General features: G+C 33.8%; 4 protein-coding genes across 4 annotated transcripts in view; 2 read left to right on the top strand and 2 right to left on the bottom strand.

Moving 5' to 3' along the window:
- LOC112523596 (chaperone protein dnaJ 15-like) overlaps positions 1 to 3,622 on the bottom strand; it is a 15,150-nt gene extending 11,528 nt beyond the window's left edge. The window contains exons 1-2 of the mRNA XM_025133264.1: positions 3,171 to 3,622; positions 2,094 to 2,217 (exon numbers count right to left, since the gene is read on the bottom strand). Of these exons, the coding sequence (XP_024989032.1) occupies positions 2,094 to 2,217; positions 3,171 to 3,313 (267 nt within the window). The 5' untranslated portion in view covers positions 3,314 to 3,622. The remainder of the gene's footprint in view (positions 1 to 2,093; positions 2,218 to 3,170) is intronic.
- A 3,254-nt stretch (positions 3,623 to 6,876) lies between these two features.
- Positions 6,877 to 9,109, top strand: LOC112522756. Its single transcript, XM_025132058.1, has 2 exons — positions 6,877 to 7,419; positions 8,465 to 9,109. The coding sequence occupies exons 1-2, from the start codon at positions 6,877 to 6,879 to the stop codon at positions 9,107 to 9,109; spliced, it is 1,188 nt and encodes a 395-aa protein (XP_024987826.1).
- A 4,736-nt stretch (positions 9,110 to 13,845) lies between these two features.
- Positions 13,846 to 16,318, top strand: LOC112523362. Its single transcript, XM_025132941.1, has 2 exons — positions 13,846 to 14,425; positions 15,591 to 16,318. Exons 1-2 carry the CDS (start codon positions 13,862 to 13,864, stop codon positions 16,236 to 16,238), a joined length of 1,212 nt encoding a protein of 403 aa, XP_024988709.1. The 5' UTR covers positions 13,846 to 13,861; the 3' UTR covers positions 16,239 to 16,318.
- Positions 16,319 to 17,010: 692 nt separating this feature from the next.
- LOC112522755 (probable leucine-rich repeat receptor-like protein kinase At1g68400) overlaps positions 17,011 to 19,481 on the bottom strand; it is a 5,620-nt gene continuing 3,149 nt past the window's right edge. The window contains exon 2 of the mRNA XM_025132057.1: positions 17,011 to 17,860. Within this exon, the coding sequence (XP_024987825.1) occupies positions 17,229 to 17,860 (632 nt within the window). The 3' untranslated portion in view covers positions 17,011 to 17,228. The remainder of the gene's footprint in view (positions 17,861 to 19,481) is intronic.

Here is a 19,481-nt window from a genome sequence, read left to right as displayed (position 1 = left end):
TAGGCTTTGATTTGTTCTTTGTTTATTCCTATTTTTTAGCCTTTTTATTTGTAGCTTTCTCTCTCTGTTTTGGCTATAAAAGCCTGTAGTTGCTGCTGATTTGAATAAGAGAAAACATTGTTGGCTTCTCTATAAGTTTGTTGTGTTCATATTTGTTTCCTGTTGAAGTAATACTACTCTACAAAATCTAAGCATGGTTCTAAAAAAGCGTGTAAGGTGTACGCCTCAAGGTGCGCCTCGAGTTGAATCGCACCTAAGGTGGTGCCTCTCAGTCCCAGAAGAGACGTACACCTTGGTTGTCTGAGGCGGTGAAGAGGCTTATGCCTCAATACAGAGGCTACACTATAAAAAAAATGGATGAGACCTTCTTGATTTCTTTTTCTAAAACCTTGTTCTTCTCTGGTTCTGCTACGCCCTATTCGCTACCCGTCTGTTGTCCTTCACGAGTTCCAGCTTTCTCCCTTTTTTTGCATTTTCTTCTTCGATTCTTCTCTAGTTCACTAGAGTATTATGTATATGTATATACTGGATAGTGGATACACTTCTTTTATATTTAGTCTCTACTATACGCCATAGTCATGGTCACACTTCTACTCCCACTTTGTTGATATTTTAATATTTTTTTCTTTGAGCTTGACCATATTAAATATATTATTAATATCAATATTTTTATTCTCTGTTACTATATCTATATTTCATGATTGAAAAAAGTTTTGTATATTCTTTTAGTAATTTAGTATCATATATATATATATATATATATATATATATATATATGTGGGTGTGGGTGTGGGTGTGGGTGTGGGTGTGGGTGTGGGTGTGGGTGTGGGTATGGGAATATATATTGCATATATTTTCTGTGTATAAGTAGTTGAATACAGATTGGTATAAAATATAAATATATTTGTGTACATTAATATATTGGTATATATATTTCTACCTCGGGACTGCCTCACCTCGTTGAGGGAAAACACCTTGAGATACGATTCTGCTTTTTAAAACCTTTAATCAAAGTAAGGGACTAGGGAGAGTTGAGATATATTTGGGCATAGAAATTGCAAGTCGAATCAAGGCATCGTGATCTCGCAGAGGAAATACGCAGTTGATCTCCTAAGGACACCGATGAGTGTGTGCAAACCTATGTACCCCAATAGATCCCAACCAAAAGCTTGAACGTATCAAGTATCAACGAAGGAGTTTGGTGTACCCCCGGTTCGGTTCACATATAGGAGGAGGGGAAATTAGTGTGGTTCCTTACTTTCTGTTTTAAATAATGTCTTAGGAGTATTTTCGGGTTTTCCTTTTGTTTAGGGTGCGGGAGCCTTTTTGTTGGCGGGGTGCTTCCTGTTTTGGGTATTCTGTTTTTTCCAATTTAATTGTAATACGAGCTTTGCTCTGGGAGAGACCATGGCCTCTCGAATGCCGTTGGAGTGATTTCCTTTTCGTATCAATTCAATTACAAGCATTTAACACCAGTTTATACCAGAATTCCACTCAAGAAGCAACAATATCAACAGTTGGTTGGAGGGTTAATTTACTTATCACATACAAGGCCTGTTATTGCATTTGTTCTATGGTTAGTCAATGCATGCATTATCAATATAAAGAACACCTTGAATGAAAGATCTAATGTGAATAAAAGATTGATAAGTACCAATTTTATACATTTTTATGTTAAATTTACCCTAAAATTGGTGTTGATTGGATGCTTAAAATATCCCTATTAACTTGAGTTTAGTGTTTAATTGTTGCTACCTTTAAAAAGAAGACTTTTGCATTGTTCTTTTTCTTTCTCGTTGCCATCCAGCAAGTCAAGAAAAAAAGAAGTTCAAAGATCAACTTCAGACTATTGCACAATTGTTATATTCACCCGGTCTTACTCAACTAAACACTAAAGAATGAATTGTCATGCTCCAGATGACTTTACGACGCTAAGTACAACAGAAATAGGATCGTAGATGAACTTGTTATTTGTTCTGAACCAACTACAATCACCCAATCTTTTAAAGAATTCCTAACAAGCAACATGCAAGTTAACATAACACATACTTATACACTAACAGTGAGAAGCAAAATGCAGCAGAGAAGACTACCTCAAACCCCGCATTATCATATTGTCTTCTTTTTTCTGGGTCGGATAAAATGCTGTAAGAATAGGCAACCTCCTTGAATAATTCCGAGGCTTCAGGATTACTAGCATTTTTGTCAGGGTGATACCTGTATAGAACCAGTATTAAAACACTTAACTACATAACCTAATGTCACATTATAGTCCTTTCTTGTGCAAGTCGTGACATACCAGATACAAATTTCAAACTGAACTTCATAAACATCAAGAAAGAAATGTTAAAAATAATGCAAGACCCTGTTAACCAAAACACAAAATGCATCAATGATGCACCAATTAACATTGATTCGCAACGTTCTAAGCTTCCATTATTAAAAAAGGTCAGCAATATACATCAGAGTATCACAAACAAACTTAAAGAGAAGTGTTACAATTACCAACAAGCCAAATCGAATCAAACTCAATATCATATTTCTTTCATAACAAATGAACTCAAAGAGCAAAGATTTATATCAACATCCCCCGAGAACTATCTTGGATTCGATCATGAAAAATAGTAATTGTTTAACCAAGTTCATGACAAAGAATACAAGATAGCGAAACAACTAGGTGCGGCGTGGAGAAGTTTATACTATTACTCACAAGTCATATCCAACTCAATTCTTCTTCAATGACAAATGGACTCAAGAGGCATTGATTTAGATAATGAACTAGTTCAATTTCTATAACTAACTATTAGAATGTCCAAAATGATTACAAATTTACGCACTCAACGGAATAGACATCAAGGAAAGTATGAAAAGAGAGGCAAGACAAACCATAAAAAGTACTAATCTAGTGCAATACTCTAAATAGTAACACAAACTCATAGAATAGAATAGCATTTGGCATTGCATCAACTGATGCTCATTGTTACTCTTTCATGGCTTTCAACGATCCACAAAAACAGCATGTACATGAGACCAACCCAATGCCAACCAGCAATTCATAACATGGCAAGTCTTGGTATCCCAAATTCAAACGACAATTCCAACAAATTTGAAAAACAATGAACACATATGAATAATAACCTTAAGAAATATGAAAGAGGAGAAAAACTAACTTGAGAGCAAGTTTTCTATAAGCAGATTTAATCTCCTGATCAGAAGAATCTCTTGAAACACTCAAAACCTCATATGGGTCTCTACGATTTGTAATTAAAGGGGTTGAGGAAGAGGTGCCCCCTTCCGTCTTCGAACCTCCCATGCCCTTTTCTTTTATCTTCTATCCGTCTCGAATATCAGACCTCTGAGAGTGAAAAATCAACCCAAAAAAGAGCTTATCAATGGCTTCCCAAAAGATCCGAGATTAAAATTTTCCCACGGAAGGAAAAGAAGAACATTCAAGATCGATATCCAAGAGCGATCCCGCTTTCTATTTCCATCAGAATAAATGATAAATTAAACCTACTACAGAGAATTCCAACAGAGAAAGAAAGCAAAAAGGCCAAGATCATGTATATGAAAGAAAAAAAACCGATTAGGGTATTTGAAAAAGGTAAAGAATTTTGACCATCGTATGTGGGTGGGTCTTCATTTTCCGTTTTCACCTTGGTTTGCTTGGGTGAGGTGAAGAACGTAATCTCAGGCTCAGCTCAGCTATGCCAGAAAAAGCCCACCACAAGCAATCGGACAGCTCGTGAAGTGGGCTAACAAAATCGATATATATTTTCTTTGGAAAAAAAATCTTTTGATTTTAATAAGAAAATAAAAAGAAAGGGTTTTTGTTGTTAGGGTCCGTTTACCAAATACCTACCCGATAAGTATTCATCAATAAAATTTAACACTATTATATATACTTACCGGGTAAGATTTTTTTCCACCAAAATGACATCGCATACAACAATTTACTCGGTAAGTGTTTACCATGGTAAAAGTCGTCGCCCTCACTTACCGGGTAAGAACTTGGTCCTTGTTTCGCTCTTACCGGGTAAGATTCTTGGCTCTTACCATATTCATCCGATTAGGTAATGTGACTTGGTAAAGCGCTTACCCGAGTAAGCGTTTGGTAAACGGCCCCTTAGTGAAAAAATCAACAAACGTAAAAACCATTTCGTTAACAAGTGTACATGGACTTGGAATTACGTGAGAGCAGCATGTTTTCGTAAGACCCGTGAGACCATCTTTTTACACTTAAAACTTCACAACAAAACACTGTAAATATAACCTTCACAATGTTTTTGCTGTGAAGTTTCGAATTTTTTTACATTCACCATGAATTGCTGTGAAATTTCAAGTGTAAAAATGTAGTCTCATGTATCTCACGAAAGCAGTTTGGTCTCACGTGAACTCAAATCAATGTACATAATATATTAACATATGCTAACATTTTATTGTAAGAAATATATTAATATACTTTAACCTTATATTAATGTATCATTGTTTTCAAGTGTGTGTTTGTATGTGTGTGGGTCCTAATCAAATAAAAAAATTGAAAATCTTAAGAACCGTGATAACCAATCACATCCATCCAGTTGGCATTCATCCTATTCTTGTGATTACGATTCCCATTTTAAGCAAGAATGACACGCTGGCAAATACGTTAACTCGTTCGATTGCATTCTTTAATGGTCGATTTGCTGAGCGTCCTCACCTAATGTGAAAACCAAGATTCCCGATCATTATGATGATCGATGAACGTTTTTTGTGTAAATGTGTTCGCTAATACTAATAAATAAAATAAATAGAGTTCTCCTACAATTTCTTGGTTTGATTATCGTCACATAACTTCAAACAAACATCGAGGGAAACGGAAGTATATATCGATTTTTGTTCTTCTAAGAGAAGCTTTGATTTCTCTGCTCTATTATGAGCATTTAAATGAATGTGATTATCTAAATCGTTTTTGAAGTATATAATATTTATATATAGCAAATGCAACAAATAAACTCACACATTCTCCTTGCATTTGTTGAGGTTTGAACCTCTGACCTCCTAGGAGGCCAAATACTACAATAGTGTTAGGCCCACTGGCGGATCCAGTGTAGGGGTCCTAGGCCCCCAACAAACCCACCATTTAAAAAAAAAAAACTATAAAAAAATTGTTTAGTAAATTTTCCTAATTGTGTGCCCAACAAGAACAAGGCAAAGGCCCACAACTTGATATCCTGATTGTTAATTGTTCCATTTACAGCACACACTGATATTTTCGTTCGAGATATAAAATATAGAAATTATCACCTCGATGAATTAGTAAAAAGTCAACTGAAAATCGACCTGAATAAGTTATCTTTATTCGGTTAACTGAACTGTTTAAGCCGAAAAGGAGAGCCCAAAACCGTTTTCATCCGAACGAATTATTTGGTTTTGAATTTTTTTTATCTACACGACTACACCCCTAAATATGCCCCTAACTATAAAAGTTTCCGCATTCACCACCGACTAAGCAAAAGGTCCTTTGGTGATTATCGTGGTGGTGTAATTAACAAATTTGTTGAAAAAATCAACAATAACGATTGACGTTGTTAGTAATATTATTCATATCAAATTGAAGAGTTTGATTGTTTTCTTCTTCCAAGAGAAGCATTAATTTTGATATTCTATCATGAGCATTTAAATTAATATGGCATTGAAATCTCATTGCAATGTTAGGAGTTGTCTGATAGTTCTTGAATGATTTGATATAAAATAATTAAGTTGTCAGAATGATTAAAAGACTTTTATGATATAGTACAAAATGAAATATAATTGTTTGGTAATTGTTTACAATGGAATTAGGGCGCTGAATAGTTAAGGGAAACACAAGATACAAAATCATTCAGAAAGTTTTAGATACATTAAGAGACGGACTTTTTTTTTTTGCCAAACAAGATTCATCTCTTAACGATTCAGATGTTTTTTTTTAATAAAACTATTAAGAGGTAAACAAATAACCCCTTATTATCTAGATGATTGTGGTGGTTTTGTTAACAACTTTGATTTGACAAGTTTAAATGTGAACAAAATATTTAGACTATTTACCAAAATGCTTACCCGGTACGTGCTTACGGATAGGATTCCACATTATAATTTATTTTTATATGTATGCTTACCTGGGTAAGAGTTGTCATCTGTGCTTATCGGGTAAGACTCTCTATTCTTTTCATTGCTCTTACCCGGTAAGATTCTTGACCCTTCTCATGTTCATCCGCTAAGAAAATTTATCCGGTAAGCACTTACCAAATAAATGTTTAGTAAACGGCCCCTTAAATTAGTTGATGAAAAAGGTAAATGTAGTTTCATTTAACTTTGTTACTGTCCTGATTAACAGAATTCAATGATAATTTAATCCTCAATAATATAGAAAAATGAATAACGTCTTCATTTAATTTCACAATTAAGGGTAAAACTAGAAAGTTAATTTCACAATTAAGAGTAAAATTATAAAGTGAATATTTATTTTGAGACAAATTAAAATAGAAATATATACACTTATCTACGAAGTCAAATTAAAATGGTTTTTTTCAAAAATAGTTATAAATATTCAAAATTTTCAATGTAATGTTTCTTTGAAATTATTGCAGCTTAAATGGTTGGTTTTTGAACTATAATAATCATGATTTTCGTGATACATTCTTAGATCGTACGTTACATACGTAAAGGTCCAAAAAAAACGAGATCAATCATCATGACATCAAGATTGGTGTGAAACGTTCATGTTATATCATGTGTTTGAGTCACACAATTCCTACAAGTCGAGAAGAAAAAGCCTTTCTCTTGTGCTTTTAGTTATGTTGTTGGTTTATGTTATAAGTTATTATAGATCATCTGAAACTGTATTAGTTTCCAAAAATGTCTGTCAAAAGAAAGATGAAGGGATTGAAACAGTTGATGAGCGAAAGCAGTATCCATGTAGCTTCCACCATAACCATGTGTGTGTTCATGGCGTTTATCGTGTTTGTTCTTGGTACATTCATCACCCACCGCTACAAGACGGTTATAATCCCAAAAGATTTGTACTTCCCTCGTTTCACAGTGGTTACAAAGACTCATTCTTCTTCGATCTATCTTTGTCATGGATCTTCATCATCTTCTACTCCTTCACCGGCTCGTGTTGTTGGATTTACCGATTCAACTGGTTTCGTGGATCTTTGGCACTCGATGAGTGATGAAGAGCTAATACAGAAAGCCATGAGAGTCCCACATGTTGCGGAACATCCACAGAAATTGGCCTTTATGTTCTTGACAAGGGGAGGTTTGCCCTTGGGGCCATTTTGGGAAAAGTTCTTTGAAGGGCATGAAGGCCTTTTCTCAATATACTTGCATACATCTCCGGATTTCGCCAATGAACCTCCAAATTCATCAGTGTTTTATAAAAGAAAAATACCAAGCCAGGTTTGAAGCACAAACTCTACATTTTTATAACGTAATTCTATCTAGAAAAAACAAAGGGTACATTTGATATTTTATAAATACTAAAATACCCATATTGTAAAATTTGTTACAAATATATATATATATATATATATATATATATAGTATACAAATTAAATACATGCCGTCTAAATGTTACACACTGTATAAACCAATATCAGCCCTTGATTTTGTGTATTTTGAATTTTTTAAGCGGTTATCAAATCAGTTGCAGATAAGGTTATAAAAGTAAAATTCGGAACCAATTTAATCACATCGTTTAAATTGATTTGATAATTTGCATGGACGGTTAAGATTGGTTTTTATAGCGTGAATCTTGTTTGTATAAAGTAAATATCATAACCAATTAGGGGTTGTTTGTTTACTTCTTAATAGTTCTATTAAGATGCAACTTCTGAATTTCTAAGAGGTGAATCTTGTTTAACAAAAAAAATATGTCTCTTAATGGTTCCAAAATCCTCTGAATGATTTTGTATCATAAGTCTTCCTTAACCATTCAGTGCCCTAAATTTATTGTAAACAATTACCAAAGAATTATATTTCGTTTTATACTATATCGTGAGAGCCTCTTAATCATTCTGACTACTTTTAATCATTTTGCACCAAACCATTCAGCAACTGCCAAACAACCCCTAACATTTAAGTTGTTTGTATTTGATTTGGCCTATAAAATGCAGCTGAGAGTAAATTTAGGAACCAATTTAATATACACCGTTAATTATCTACCTGACTCACGTATGATTGAGATCGATTTGTAAGGTTTAAGAATTACATGGTTTGTAAAAACCTCACCCCCTCTCTCTCTCTCTCTCTATATATATATATGTGTATTAAATTGAAGTTAAATTACTATTTACAGCTAGTAGTACAAATTAAAAATAAATATTTTGCGTCTTAATTCGGTTTTTAATTATTGAAAAATATTTTTATTTTTTTTATTAATAACAAAGTATAAAATACAAGGGTTTTTAATTGAAAAAATGTCTTTTATGTTTTCTTTATACAGCATGTTCAGTGGGGAAAACCAACCATGATTGATGCCGAGAAAAGACTTTTAGCAAATGCACTACTTGACTTCTCCAATCAAAGGTTCATACTGCTGTCAGAAACATGTATTCCTCTATTCAATTTCACGACGATCTACAGTTACCTTACAAATGCCAACAAAAGTTTTCTTAGTTCATTTGATGATCCAAGAAAAATCGGTCGTGGGAGATACAACAAGCAAATGGGTCCCACAATAACATTGCAAGATTGGCGTAAAGGCTCCCAATGGTTCGAAGCTGATAGAGAGCTAGCAGTTGAAATAATTTCAGATAGAAAGTATTATCATGTGTTTCAAAACCATTGCTTGCCACCTTGTTACATGGACGAACATTACTTACCGACACTCATAAACAAGGTTCGTCCTGATTTGATCACAAATACGACAGTAACATGGACTGATTGGTCGGGTGGCAAGTCCCATCCTACAACGTTTATGAGAAAAGACATTACAATCGAGTTTCTGAATCGAATCAGATATGAAACCAATTGTACTTATAACGGTGCTAGTAGCTCGATTTGCTTCTTATTTGCTAGGAAGTTTCATCCAAACACTTTAGAGCCGTTACTGAAGAATGCTCCAAGCTTGTTCGGGTTCAGCCCATAGCGTTCAGGGTTTTTTTTTCTCCGTCTTTTATGTAATCACAAACACAGTGTCGTGATGACTTGTATTTTTAGAATGTAAGCTGTAAGTTAGATTCGATCGTGTATTTTGAAGCTGTTAATGGATTAAAACAATTAATTACTGAAAAACACAAGTTTCTATTATTTTTATGAAATATTAAATATAAATTATATTTATTTATTTTTAAATTGGAAAAAAATATTAAATAAATTGAAAAAGGGGTTAATTGTGGAGGGCTACTAAAAAGGAAAGGAGTTGAATGGGGGGATGAGTGGAAAAGGAGGTTACAAGTGGAGGAGATATAAAAAGAGATTCAATGGGATCATAAAAAGAGAGAATGAGAAGATGGGATATGGGAAAATGAAAAGAATCTTTTATTTTTTAATTATATATAATAAAAAAATATTAATTATATATTATTTATTGTTATTGTCATGTAAAGTGATTAAATTAATTTGTATAAAAGATTAATTTGAAATAAAGGGTGGTGTTTGATTGATTTGAGCTTGGCTTCAAAGTTCAAAAGTATCAAGATGTCTTAGGTTCAAATCCAAGAAGAAATAAAAATTCCTATTGTGACCACAGAGGTTCAAATACGGTGACTCCAGGCTATCTGCAAAGCAGGTGGTCGCTCTAAAATTAGTCAGCTCGCATAACGGATTGAATGTGTAGGTTAATAAAAAAAAGATTAATTTGAAATAAAGGACAATAGAAAAAAATAATTAGACAAATAAAAATATTAACATAAGTTGAAGTCCACCTCATTCATGGATTCTCATTGTAACTTTCAAATTTTTTAACTTACTTTACACCCTCAATTTTTCTTTAATTGTCATTAATAGTCCTTCCCATTGTTTATGTATATTTGTGGCTGTTTGGCAGATGCTGAAGAGTATGATGCTGAAGGATTAAGATGCTCTCGTGATATGGTGCAAAATAAAAAATAATTGTTTGATAATTATTTACAACGAAATTAGGGCGCTGAATGGTCAGCGAAGACCCATGATACAAAATTAATAAAAGTTTGTTGGGTTTTTCAGTTTCATTAAGTTCAGTAATTTATTTGTTCGATTTCAATAAGTTCAAAAATTTAATCTATTAGAAAAAGCTCAAGTACTTAATAGTCAAAATGTGAAAGTACGTTCAGTCTTTTTATTTTATTAATTATATTGTTATCATTCAATATTAATAACATAAATAATTTATAACAGTTAAAGGCTGAACGGTGCACTGGTTAAGCCTTAGGGAATATTGTGATTTGTGAAAAATTTCATCTACTCCGGGTACAAATCAGAGCACTGCCATAACTCTTGAGGCCACGAAGGTTCATCTGTAAATTTGTACTGACTCCAGACCATTCACAATCGTCCAAAGATTAGTCTGTGCATAAAACTTGTCTCATAAATGAACAGTTATCCCACAAAAATCTTAGGGGCAGTTTACCAACACTTACCCGGGTAAGTGCTTACCGGAAAAATTCAAAACTATCAATTACTTACCGAGTAATATTTTAGTTCACCAAAACGGTATCGTATGCAACAACTAACCTGGTAAGCGTTAACCGTGGTAAGAGTCGTCGCCGTCACTTACCGAGTAAGACTCTCAGTCTTTGCCTTCGGTCTTATCGGGTAAGATTTTTGGTCTTTGCCATATTGATTCGGTAAAGTAATGTGACTTGATAAGTGTTTACTCGGTTAAACATTTGGTAAACGGCCCCTTAATCACTATATAATGATTGGAATATAATAATATATGATCAAGAGTTAATTGAGGCATGCTTCATCGTATTGATCGGACCGGTGCATGTGTATATTATCGAACCTTCCAGGCCGGTTCCAGCCTATCAAAGGGTCGTGTTGGACGGCGGTCCAATATCAGAGTTATTTGCCATTGTCTTCTTTCCTCCTTGTTGGACCGCTCCATATTTATATGGCCAATTATTTTATTATTTAAACAATGTCAATTTGCCAACTGTTTTAACGATTTACATTTTCTTGAAAGATTTAAATTTTTTGTCTCTATAGATGATTTATAAAAAATGAATTGTAAATGACTTTTTGTTTAAATACAAACAAAAAATTATTAAAAATTACGTGATGGGTACTTAACAACTTGCACTTGAACAATGTTAGTAGTAGAAATCGAACTCATAAAAAACTAAAATTATAATAACAAAAAAAAAATACTAATTGTATTAAAAATATTTAAATATTTTAGAGAAAATTATATTTTTCGTTTATGTGGTTTGTTAAAAATTACGGATTTCGTCTCTGTGGTCTCGAAATTACAAATTTTATCCTTATAGTTTATAATTCATCATCTTTTTTGTACTTATGATTTAAAAATTATTTCTATTTTCGTCTCTATGGTTCATATTTTATTTCTATTTTAGTCCTTGATACTAAAAAGTAGTGTTTTAGCCTCAGGGATGAAAATAGAAATGAATTATAATTATAGGGATGAAAACCAAAATTTTAAAACCATAGAGACTAAACTCGAAATTTATAACAAACCACAGGGACTAAAAATGTAATTTACTCTATTTTAAAATATTCGTCTGTAAGTGTAATTATTGTATTTTTCTGAATATTTTAATATTTTACTGTGAAGAAAATATATTTTAATCACTTAAACTATAGCAATGAGATGCGATAATTACTCCGTTTGAAAAAGCATATAAAATATAATAACAAACAAATTAATATCTAATATTTAATAAGATTCAAATCGTGATTCAAATATGTTTTTATAGAATTTATTTACAGTATTTTTTAAAAATAATAATATTAATAAAATAATATACATAATTCAAAAAGACTACTTTAAAAAGGTCCACATATTGTTGTCGTTTGGAAATAGTTTTTAAAAATCCACCTTTAAAAAGCAAACGGCTTTTTTTATTTAAATATATTTTTTTTATCTATTCTTTTTTTTTTAAAATTGAAATTAGGGTTGTTTATCAAATACTTATCGGGTTAATGTTTAGCAGGTATCACTGACCATATCGGGTGAGCATGACAACGATCGTGAATTTTACCCCGTAAGAGACATAGCAAAGGCCAAGAGTCTTACCTTGTAAGTGAAATAGAATACTCTTACTCAACAAATGTTTACTAGATAAAAGACGTTTACAAAACAATTATTTTGATAGCTGAGAATGTTATCCGAAAAGGTAAGTGAATGTGGCGATTTTTGCCTGTAAACACTTAGCTGACAAACATTTAGTAAACGACCCTTTAGTCGTCATTCGTTTATTTGTCCATAATGTAGACGCCTCCAATCAAAACGATACTGGTAAGTGGTCTATGTCCATAACTATAGCCAAAACTAGTGTAAATACGAGATGATTCAAAAGTCATGTTTATAAAGATGTATAGTTCGTTTTCATTGATTATTTTCATAAATATGAACTGTGTGTTGAAGTCCTTGTAAATTAATTTATCTTAAATAAAGATTGCTTTCGAGTCTATTTAATTAATATGGTCATAAAATTTGTTGGAAATAAGGTAATGAGCCCATGCGTAAACTTTCCCTTTTATTAGCTGTAAATGTAACATTTAAGGCTAACTGTATCATATATTATCCGTTTTGTCCATCTAGACTTACGGTTTTAAAAACTTGATTGATAGAGGAGGTATCCAAACCCTTACAAGGCAATCTTTGTTCCCTTCCCTGACCGATGTGGAATCCTACAATCCACCTCTTTGGGAGGCCTAACTTTCTCGCTGGCACACCCGTCCGTTTCCTGGCTCTGATACCATCTGTAACATTCCAGACTAACCATACTAGATATTGTCCAATTTGTCCACACACCTAGACTCATGGTTTTAAAAACACGTCTGATAGAGGAGATATCCAAGCCTTTATAAGGCAACTTTTATTTCCCTCCCCAATCAATGTGGGGTCTTATAGTAACATCACGGGCTAACCGTTTAAAATTTGTCCGTTTTATCCACATACTAGGACTGACGATTTTAAAACACATATAGTAGATGAGGTATTTAGTCCTTAATTCCATCCCCAACCGATGTGGGATCTTACAAACCACCCCCTTGGGAGCCTAGTGTCCTTGCTGATACACCAGTTCGGTTTCCGACTCTGATACAATCTGTAACATCTCAAACCAATCGTACCAAATATTGTACTCCCTATACACACATCTGCACTCACGGCTTTAAAACGCATCCGATAAAAAAGATACCAGTCTCTTATCTTTTATCGAGACAACCTTAGTTCTCTTTCAATAATAAATAAAAATATGTAATATTTAGATGACATATGTTTATCATGCATGAAGTATATAGATACGATTTTATACAAAATTTAAAAAATTATATATAAATAAATAAAAATATGTAATATTTAATTTACAAAAAAATAATAAATGCATTACTAGACAACATATAAAATAAAACTGTCAAAGACCGGCTGCTGGTGTGCCGAGTTATATTAATATTAATATTAATATTAATAATCAATAATTATATTTGAAATAAAAATAATTGGGAAATTTATTTTCTTTTAAGGAAAGAAAGACGACGTTGCTGTTGACTTGGGCTTTTTGAATCATTCTCACCGCCAACGCCAAGTCTTTCCCACACGCCCCTTCAATTCCCTTCATAAATCCCTTCGTTTCCTTCTCCCACTTTCAATAATAACCTTTCTGGATCTCCAATTCCGATTCCAATTCCATTTCCATTTCCATCACTCTCACTAGATCTAGATTGGAAAACCATGAAGAACAGTAATCAGAATCATTACTCAATGATTTCACTCTTCAAGTTCTTCAATGCTCCATTACATCTAGTTAATCTCCTTTCTATCATCCTCTTCTTTGCTTTCGGTTTATGTTTCGGTATCATCCTCAGTTTCCATCTCAAAAACGTCTCCTTCAACCTCCAATTCACGCAATTCTCTCTCTCCTCCACCACCACCACCACCACCACCAGTGCCTTCACAGACGTCATTACGCCACCGGAATCAACCACTCCGTCGCCGATGAAGGTAGGATTAGGAAGCTATCTCAACCCTCCCGAATTGATGCACGATATGACCGATGAAGAGTTGCTTTGGAGAGCATCGATGGTTCCTAAAGTCACAGATTATCCATACAACAGAATTCCAAAAGTTGCGTTCATGTTTTTGACGAGAGGTCCGGTGGTATTATCGCCGTTGTGGGACAGATTTTTCAAAGGGAATGAAGGTCTTTACACCATCTATGTTCATAGGTCCAATTCATCTTCCAACGGCACCGAGCCGGAAGATTCCGTGTTTCATGGCCGGAGAATTCCTAGTAAGGTAACAAAATTCCATATCCCTTTAATCTTTCGCTTCGGGGTTTGTATCATATGCATAAAAAGTTGTACCATCCTTAAATTTGAATTTTTTTGAAATTGTCATCTTTACTAATTACAAAACAATATAAAATCATACATTAAAAATAAATATTTAACAATATATAACGATGCATTTAATCTTGCAAAATAGAAACAAACACATTGGTTTCAAAATGATGTATATATGTGTACATATTATATATACAAGGGTTAGGTTCTTGTTAGACTGGTCTCTTTTTGTGATGATCATTGAAACTTCATAGCAAAACTCTTTAACGATACAGACAACACCCAACTTTCATAGTAAAAACACTGTGAAGGTTAAGTGTTATTTAGATGATCGGGTCTCACTATCTTAAGTTTATGTGTGTGTGTGTGTGTGTTTTATAGAGTTCGTTTTAAATGCTATGTTTACGGAAATGAGGAGAGTTTATTTATTATGATTTGAATATCTATGGAAGATGTATAAGTTTATTAATTATGATTAATATTTTATATTATGAAATTACATATTCATCAAATTAAATGAACGATTGAGATTGAGTTGTATTGGTTTTACAAATGTAAGGGGTTGTATAATAACTCACTTCTATATATATGTGTGTGTATATATAATTTAAATGATTGGAAGTTACTTAATTAGAAAGATAATTTTTTTGAATTATTTTCATTAGTCGTAAAATCATTTTAGTTTTCCTTAAAGCATAATCAATCGTTCAATTATTTCAGGAATTTTGAATTTAACAAAATTATTAAAATATATTTAAATAAATTAGAATATTTATTTTTAAGAAAATAAAAAACAAAAGGAAAAAAGGTGTAGAAACGAAATCACAGCCACAAAGTTGTATGATGAAATCCAAGCTGGACGAGCATGACGCCGGCCTTCTTTTCAAAACCTTGCTGGATTTTTAATTTTAATTTTATTTTTTGTATATTTTAAAATATTTTTTTATAAAAACAATTGGAGGACATTGATACGATTCATATTGATTTGAATTGGATTTTATTGTATTTTACCATTTGGGCATGTGAGTGTAATTATTGAGGCAATATAATTTATAATTTATTTATTAAATTATAATCAATATTTTATTTTTAACTAATTATTCGTTTATGAATTACAGGATGTTGAATGGGGAAAGGTCAACATGATCGAAGCGGAGCGTCGACTGCTAGCAAACGCTCTTCTAGATTTCTCGAATCAACGATTTATTCTCCTGTCTGACGCCTGTATTCCCCTCTTTAATTTCTCAACCGTTTACTCTTACCTTACCAACTCCAACCATAACTTCGTGGAGTCCTATGATCTAGAGGGGCCTGTTGGCCGCGGACGTTATAGCCCCAAAATGGCTCCGACTGTCGTAATCTACGAATGGCGAAAAGGGTCGCAATGGTTTGAGATGGATCGTGACCTAGCAACCGAGGTGATCTCCGACACGATGTATTTCTCGGTTTTCCACGACTATTGTGATGGCCAATGCTATGCAGACGAGCATTACTTGCCAACATTTGTTACCAAGAGATTTGCGGAGACAAATGCCAATCGGACTTTGACATTTGTTGACTGGGCAAAAGGTGGGCCCCACCCGACTCGGTACACAAGAAACGATGTGACTGAGGAGTTTTTGGAGAAATTAAGGAGTGATACGAGTTGCGAGTACAACGGGAAGGGAAACCAAATATGTCACTTGTTTGCGAGGAAATTCACATCTCATGCCTTGGATAGGTTGTTAAGAATTGCACCAAGTCTTATGCAATTCAACGACCTATAACTTTTCTTTTCTCAAAGCAGAGTTATTTGTTATTTTACTTTATTTACTTCAAATTATTTTATTCTTATATACATAATGAAAAGCCTTAGCTTAGAATGAAATTTGTTGGAATCAGAATTCATCAAAAAGAATTTGATTTTAAAATAATTAATAATGGGATTTTGATGAAATTTGACCATCCGTTTGGCTTGAACTGAAATAGAATCTCACAAATAATTTTTTTTGGATTAACCTGAATATCCAACTCGTTATGCGAGCCGACTAATCTTAAGACGACCATCTGCCTTACAGATAGTCTGGAGTCGTTGCATTTGAATCTTCGTGACCACAAGAAGATTTTTATTTCTTCTTATATTTGAACCTGGGACCTCCGGATACTTTTGACATTTGAAGCCAAGCTCAAACCAACCAGACACCATTCTTGTGGTTGAATCTCACAAGTAATTAAAACCTCCACTTTTGTTTGGAGGCGAGAACGGGGGTGGTAGCTATGACAACAACATTGTGACAAAGTGATATTGGTGGTCGGAGGTGGTAGATGTGATGACGGCAATAGTAGCTTGGTGATATTGGTGGTCGGGGTGGAATGGATGGTGTTTGTTAAACCAGATGTAAATAGTTGGAATTCAATTCATTCACTTGTGCTAAAGAATGCTGAATTTATTAATTCATGGAATTCAAAGAATTCTATCCATTTTAATTTATGAACCAAACAAAGAAATTGATCATTCCAATGGAATTGGAATCATACCAAGAGGTACATTGGAATTCTAGTTCTTGATTTAGCCCATGTCGCTTTAAAAATCGACCTAAAACTACTTGCATTTGTTCGAAAATATGAAATAATACCATACAATCGTTACAACAAAATGTCGTACTTAAAGTAAACAGGTTACGTATGATTTACAATAAATCAATAAGATGATGATTTGATTAAAGTACGTGCTGAAACATAAAAATGACAAGAAGGAAACGCTATGGATTGGTTTGTCATGCTCCGATAACTGAAGGAGAATTAGAGGTGGAGTCGGGCATGTCATGGCTTGGTGAAATATCGACCCCCTCTATGTCGTGAATCATTTTCACGACATGGCCCATCTCGGGTCGTTGATCTGGCGCAACCGAGGTACATGATAAAGCGATGTGCAACAACCCCACCATTTCTTCTTCGATATCCTTGAAACTCATCAACTCCAAATCAAACACCTCCGCCGTCCATTCTTCTCTCACCACCGATTGAACCCACCGTGGCAGGTCCACAACCCCACCATCGTCCATGATGGACGGGCATTTACCGGTGAGAAGCTCCAACAATAGAATTCCAAAAGAGTAGATGTCGGATTTCTGAGTGGACTTACGATTGGTTGCCGATGATAATTCAGGTGCACGGTAGCCGATGGACCGCGTGGAGGCTGTTGTGGGGGTAAAGGCGGAGAGCCCAATGTCGGAGACGCATGCGTTGCCGGATTTATCGATAAGGATGTTTGTGGATTTGATGTTGCCGTGTGTGAGTTTAAGGGTGTTGCCGGAAGTGTGAATAAAGGCTAGGCCTCTGCCTGCTCCGCTTGCTATCTTTAGTCTTGTTGGCCAATCCAATGGTGTTCTTCCGGGTCCTCTATTTCCTGTATTACAAAATGACATCAGATCTAGTTGTATATTAAGAGACTCTTATAATATAATGAAAAATGAAATATAATTGTTTGATAATTATTCAAAATGAAATTGAATGGTTAAGGGAGACCCAATATACAAAATCATTCAGAGGGTTTTACAAACATTATGAGACAAACTTTTTTTTTGTCAAACAAGATTAATCTCTTAACGATTCAGAGTTTGTCTCTTAATTGAACTATTAAAAGGTAAACAAACAACATCTGACACTCAGTTAAGTAAGCGACAAACTAATGTATGAAAGTCTTAAAGTACATGGAGGCCATATCGTATTATCGTAACACAAGGATAAGTGGGGTCACAAAAAGAAAAAGAGAAACAAAAAGGGGGTATAAGGAATAAAGCAAAAAGATGAGGGACATGGTGGGTAAAATAATAAATAAAACGACAGGTCCCACCCTCAATTCTCAATTTCTGATGGTCGTTATTCCTTAAAACTGTTGCCCCCTGGCCCCTACACATACTCAGCCTTATGATTATTAACAGTTGGGTCCCTCGTAAATCTCTAATTAACAAAACAGTACCTCAATTTTAAAAACCTGTCAAAATTATCATTTTAAATTTTTGGATAACTTGATACCAACATAAAGTCATTAATACACCATATCCTATCAAGCTGAAAACAATAATCCTAAAACATTAAATTTTAAAAATGTGAGACCACATAGAAACTCGTATTTTGTTCCAAAAGAGCCTTCAAGAAGAAAATAAAGGTTCCAACATATATAGTAGAAAATTAATACGAATCTAGTTGACGTAAAACTCTAATACGCCCCCTCCAACGAAGTCTGAACGGACACTTATTGTCCCAGGCTCCCAGAGTATCGAGAGGGAGCTAGGCTAGTATGGATTGCCCCAGACTGAGTAAAGAGCTTCTAGAAGGAAAAATCTTGTCTCTGATATCATGTAGGAATACGTGGAAATTAGAGGTGATCATTTATGGGTTTGGGTCCGGCTTGGGCCGGGTCTAACTTGTTTTTTTGTCCAACGAACCTAATATTGTAAACTCAAACCCTTTTTTTGGGCTTGACAACTTGCCATTGTCCGTCCTATAAACGGACCGGGCTTGCCCACAAGCTAACAGACCTAAAAACTTTTAATTAACAAATGTGGAATCAAAAAGTAAAAGAAAAACATCATTGTGATCAAACTTTAAACAACTACCTACTCTATCAATTGCTGGTCGATTAGGACTTTTGACATAAGCATGCTAAGAATGATATGTAGAGCCTTCTAGGTTCTCAAAAAAACTAAAGAGTCCCAACTCTCATCCTGTAACTTTAATAATTTAATTTTAAAATATATCAGAATAATAAAATATATCTATACTATCTTATAAATCAAATTTAACAAAAGTCTTAAAGTCTTAAAATACTAAATAACCAATATACCATTTATATCACTTTTTCACTCCTTCCTCTCCTCACATACACTCACCCTCTCACATAAGATTTTTTTAAAATTACACATTATACTCTTATAATTAGTTAATTAATTTACTTTACGTCTTTTACTTTTAAATGTTTCATTTTAAACCTTTATCAAATTAATATACATAATCGTGTATCAATT

This window comes from Cynara cardunculus (assembly GCF_001531365.2).
Source record: "Cynara cardunculus var. scolymus isolate 2C chromosome LG 12, CcrdV1, whole genome shotgun sequence".
In the NCBI taxonomy this organism is placed as follows: Eukaryota; Viridiplantae; Streptophyta; class Magnoliopsida; order Asterales; family Asteraceae; genus Cynara; species Cynara cardunculus.
This window is presented reverse-complemented; position numbering and strand designations above follow the sequence as displayed.